Below are 5,606 nucleotides of genomic sequence, written 5' to 3' on the forward strand. Positions count from 1 at the left end.
AATATTAATAAACTGTGAAACAACGGAAAAATCCACAAAATACTAGTAACATTAATAAACTGTGAAACAACGGAAAAATCCACAAAATACTAGTAACTTTAATAAACTGTGAAACACTGGAAAAATCCACAAAATACTAGTAACATTAATAAACTGTGAAACACTGGAAAAAATCCACAGAATACTAGTAACATTAATAAACTGTGAAACACTGGAAAAATCCACAGAAATACTAGTAACATTCGAATTCAACACTATGATACCAAAACAACTTAAACACAAAATCAATAAACTGGAATACAGTCTGTACATATAATAAAATGCGTAACAGAAATCTGGAAACTTTTGATTTTGCTTTCTGCATACCTCTAGATAAGACAATAGAAAATGACATATACTAGAAAAAAACAATGTTTAATTTTGGTATAACTTTGGCACACTAATTATTTTATATGAAAAAAACAAAAAAAGAATTATTTTCTGTACAACAACAGTATGTAATGCTTTATATAAATAATACCTAAGCTTTTTGCATTACATTGATTCATTATGTTTTTATCTACACGACACCTGAGTTTATCTATAGTTTCTGTCTTCTCCATTAGCTCCTTCTTTATTCGTTCACATTCCTGGACAGCCATCTGATATTTTAGCCTTGTCTGAGCAACCTCCAGTTCTGCACGACGACGAAGTTCCTTTTCTTTATCCAATTCTTTTATGGCTCTATCTCTCTCCGACGTATCTAAAACCTTCCGTAGAAAACGGTACGTGTTATATTTTTTACTATAAAATGATAACACGTACAGAAAATAATCCATGCATAAAAAAATGTTACGTCTTATTGTCAAAATTTAACAGAAAACAAAAATACCCCCCCCCCATCCAGTGGGTCTGCAGTAAGTTTATATGAACTTACAATACTAAAATCTAGGGTTTGATTCTGCTCGAAATTTCATATTTTCACTATTTTATACATCCTTGTTATGTTCTGAGAGTTTTGCCAAAAAAAAGTTTATGTTGGTAAAATGGGAAGAAATTCAGAAACAACTCACAGAACATAAAAACGCTACTTTTCTAAACATGTACAACCATGCTTGTAAAAGGCTACGGTAACTGGCACAGACATGAATGTTACTGTAGGCAAACATGTTCATAACTGAATTGTCAATTTCAATGGTAGTCCGTGATCTCATATCTATCAGGGAACTGCAAATAGCGGCCTGAATTACCCGTTGGATAACCTCCAATAATAACTTTAGTATAGGCTCTTCAGCAGGGCTTAAAACTCTACAGTACAGGTGAGGTTCAATTGTGCATGTCACGATCTTCTACAGAGTTATATTTAAAATTTAATTAAACAACTTTATCACCAATTTATGGCATCAAAACCCATTCGCCGTGCTCTCCTATCACAAAAACTTTTTTTTTTACCAAAAACAATAATTCTCTCCAATATTTGCTCCTGGATTATTTATGACCAATAGAAAAGGTGATTTAATTTCTGAATTCATTACTAGGCTAGATCTTCACTCAACATTATAAAAGTTTTTTCTGCACCAATTTCCTTCTGGTCGTTGACGAGATCACATTGACAAGGGAAAGGAATTATTAAGTAAGTTCAGTTAAAAATCCAGTAAAATTATAGTAATTATAATTATAAAAATCTCTCCAATAATTAGGGTTAACTTTTGTCAATACTTTGAGAGTTCAGTGGCAGAAGAAAAGTAAAAAAGAATCACATGTAAGTACTAATGTTCCTGTTTTTTTTCATGTATATTTTTATTCATTGGGAGAAAACAAATAAAACTTAAAAACTAGGGACTTGTAATTTGATCACGGGTGCTTTAATTTGATGCCATTCTTACTCAAAACTTCCCCAATTATGCTAAATGAGTTTGGTACTAGCCTAAGTGATAATAAAGCAATCAATCTAAATGACTGGGATATTTGAAATTAGTTTTGAGTGTAAAAAAAAAAATCAATAAAGTGTGATTGTCTGTAAGTGAAAAAAGTAATTGTTTTGTTTTTCATGATGATGAGATGGGTCAAATTGATTGACCTGGCCTATACAGTTAGCATTAGTTCAGAGAAAATAAAACATATACGATAAATTTTTACCTTATAAAACTTGATATTCATTTCGGTAATTTGATCAATACGTGATGTTTCATGGAAAATGATAAAGAATCACAGAAAAACAGACAAAGGACTGATGAGGTGAAAGTAGTGTCGGGCAGGAGGTATAAGATGGGCCATGTTTGTACCTTCATGGCTCTCAAACTCTAACTCATTCCCAAAGCAATCTAATGTTCTGTTCTATATGTGAGAAACATTCTTTGCCAGATCAAATCTCTGTCAAGAGGTGTCCCTCTTTCAGAATAGATGCTTTAAAATTGCATCTTAATAACTAGAGCCATGCCTGCACAGTTCAGGTCATAAAGGCATCCCATCCCATGCCATGCCGGAAACTATTACGTTTGAAAGAGCAGTGAGAATTATGAATGCCAAGACTTTTTACAAACTGAGTACTCAGTTCAGGATCTGTCATGCCATTGCCAAACTTTGGAGAAGTCTGTCAATATGGCAAAGTTTTTATGTGATGAAACAAGAGATTATGCCATCAGGAAACAGCTCGGCTCAGTACACACATCAGGTAGGTCAGCTTGGTTTGGACTTCAAGCAAAGGAACGTGAGGACTATCTGCACTAGCCATCCTTAAGTTAGCAGTGATGGACTAGAGGGAAGGCAGCTAGTCAACATAATCCTCCACCAACTCGTGAGCTACTCTTTTACCAAGGAATAGAGGGATTGACTGTCACCTTATAACATCTCTACAGCTGAAAGGGAGAGCACCCTTATTTTTGTCAGTCGAGCACCCAATTCATCAGGCCATGCCAGGTCTCAGGTAGGAGGGACTGCAGCGAGATGATTTTTCCAACATCTAGGCTAATTGGAAAAAAAAGAAGATAAAATATGGTTCTCACAGAGTTGTGCAAAGTTCTGTTTTATAGCTTAATGGAGTTCTGTTAGGATTAGGACGGTCACACAGGGATATTCACTTTAACTTTTCAGGTGGACTTCTTTACCCTCCAGAGAGTTGGGAGAGCTACCACTGACACTGCAACGATACGATACTCCAGGCACTCAAAGTGTGGTCAAATATAGAGAAACTCGGGCCAAACTTACAGGTTTTCCAAGTGACAGTGTTTCTCTAACGCAGGGTGTCAGAAACAGTGTGGCTGCTAATTTGAAGGGAAATCAACCAAAGCATGACACATTGCATGGAATTGGTCATTAAGGCAGCCTTCAAGGAAGTACAATTGTATGAAAAGATGGACAAGCTGCAGGATATCTGTATTTTCTATCACCAAAGTACATTTAACAGGGTCAGAGACCGAGACCTTAGAGGTAAAAACCAAGACTGAGACCGTGTAATAAATTACACAATGAAAAATAAATCATGAATAAAAATCATGTGTGAAACAAACTTTATTAACATCTTAACCACAAATCTTTTACACATTAACCTTACAGTCTTTATCTTTTACACATTAACCTTACAGTCTTTATCTTTTACACATTAACCTTACAGTCTTTATCTTTTACACATTAACCTTACAGTCCTTATCTTTTACACATTAACCTTACAGTCTTTATCTTTTATACATTAACCAATGTATAAAAGATAAAGACTGTAAGGTTAATGTGTAAAAGATAAAGACTGTAAAGCCTTACAGTCTTTATCTTTTACACATTAACCTTACAGTCTTTATCTTTTACACATTAACCTTACAGTCTTTATCTTTTACACATTAACCTTACAGTCTTTATCTTTTACACATTAACCTTACAGTCTTTGTTTCAACGTCTCCTCCTATGAAAAAAAAAATCAAAAAGGTCAGCAAATAAAACTAAAACCAGTATTGGTGTCAGTAAATTCTTTAGGATCTTTGAAGCCAAACAAGATCACAGCAGATCTAAGAGACAGGTTGAACATCAGGGATAATCACCAACGTTTGACGTAAATACGTACACCAGATGAAGATCATACAAACTCGTAGTAAGCCTACGAGTAATGCAATGTATAGTATCAGTTAGTTTTGAATATTGTGTGTTATAACCACAGACTGGTATACAGACAGTATGACGGTTGGTGACATAAACAAAAATAAGAAAGGTAGTATAAACATCGTTACAAATGTGTAGTACTGAGGGGGTTTTACTAGTAAAACATCTTTGATGCATAATTGATATTTAGTGCTTAATAATCCTAGGTAGGTAAGTGGTCTAATACTGTTAAAATTTTTAAATTTAGCCAATTTCATTTTCAACTTCTAAATTTAGCCGGTCTAATTTTCAACTTTTAAATTTAGCCAGTCTCATTTTCAACTTTTAAATTTAGCCAGTTTCATTTTCAACTTTTAAATTTAGCCAGTCTCATTTTCAACTTTTAAATTTAGCCAGTCTCATTTTCAACTTTTAAATTTAGCCAGTCTCATTTTCAACTTTTAAATTTAGCCAGTCTAATTTTCAACTTTTAAATTTAGCCAGTTTCATTTTCAACTTTTAAATTTAGCCAGTTTCATTTTCAACTTTTAAATTTAGCCAGTCTAATTTTCAACTTTTAAATTTAGCCAGTCTAATTTTCAACTTTCAAATTCAGCCAGTTTCATTTTCAAGACTAGACTAGCTTCTTTCTTTCTTCTTCATTTGTTTTTTTTTGTTGTTGTTGTTGTTTTGTAAATAGATAAAATATGGTCCTAATACCAATACTTAGAACAAGGAGAGAAGTACTGGTTTTTAAAAAACTTGTTGTTTTGGGATATCATCAAGTTTGGCCACTTTCTCCTCGATGTCCTTGCCATTCTCGGTCTCTTCCAGCATTGTTCCAAAGTTGAACCATCTTGGCTAGGTAAATTTTTTACATGTAACAAATAGTCAATATGACGAATCATTGATGTAATATTTTGCATTGCAGGCAAGATCCAAAATTGAGAAAAATAAAAAGTTATTCAAGTTGTTCCAGGACAGAGAACTTGCAGGTGATGAAAAAAATGCATAGACAGGATGATTAGATGGCTTGAGAATAGGTTCACAGCATCTACCACAGGAGGAAATGTAGATTTCAATATAAGACCCATTGAGAAGCTGGAAGATGAGATTAGTCATCACAAGTAAACTGTCTGAATTGCAACCAATTAAGTTCCATGACATGCACTCTTGGTAAACTTCTTGGGACTACTGCTGGATGATGCAGGCTTTACCTTCAACAGTGTCGAGGCTGAATGAACAACCATCAGGAGACACGTTTTGTTTTCTAACAGTAGGTTACATTAGTGTCTGTTGCAATACAATGGTTTAATCTGTTTGCAAACCACGTCACTCCTTTTTTTATTTTGAGTTACAAACCTGTCAACAGGGTTACCTGGAGTGACATCTATGTCAAAAACAGTGCCCACTGCCCAAACATCATGGTTGTGATAGACTTGGTTATCACTATTCCAGCTTATTTAATAGAATATGAAAGAGGATTCAGTGTGATGAAGTTAGTCGAGACATAATTATAGTATTTTGGCACTTGTGTATAAAGTTAAAATCATAAATAA

The 5,606-nt window shown here is 34.0% G+C and overlaps 1 protein-coding gene across 3 annotated transcripts in view; it reads right to left on the reverse strand.

Annotated features, from left to right (window-relative positions):
* Nucleotides 1-76: 76 nt before the first annotated feature.
* The window catches only part of LOC106476687 (E3 ubiquitin-protein ligase RFWD3-like), a 14,186-nt gene continuing 8,656 nt past the window's right edge, over nucleotides 77-5,606 (reverse strand). For all 3 annotated transcript variants that reach the window (XM_022380487.1, XM_022380486.1, XM_013937322.2), the window contains exon 6: nucleotides 77-749. In XM_022380487.1, coding sequence (XP_022236195.1) covers nucleotides 474-749 — 276 coding nt within the window. In that variant the 3' untranslated portion in view covers nucleotides 77-473. The remainder of the gene's footprint in view (nucleotides 750-5,606) is intronic.

The sequence above is a fragment of the Limulus polyphemus genome, unplaced genomic scaffold (genome assembly GCF_000517525.1).
Source record: "Limulus polyphemus unplaced genomic scaffold, Limulus_polyphemus-2.1.2 Scaffold11233, whole genome shotgun sequence".
NCBI classification, from domain to species: domain Eukaryota; kingdom Metazoa; phylum Arthropoda; class Merostomata; order Xiphosura; family Limulidae; genus Limulus; species Limulus polyphemus.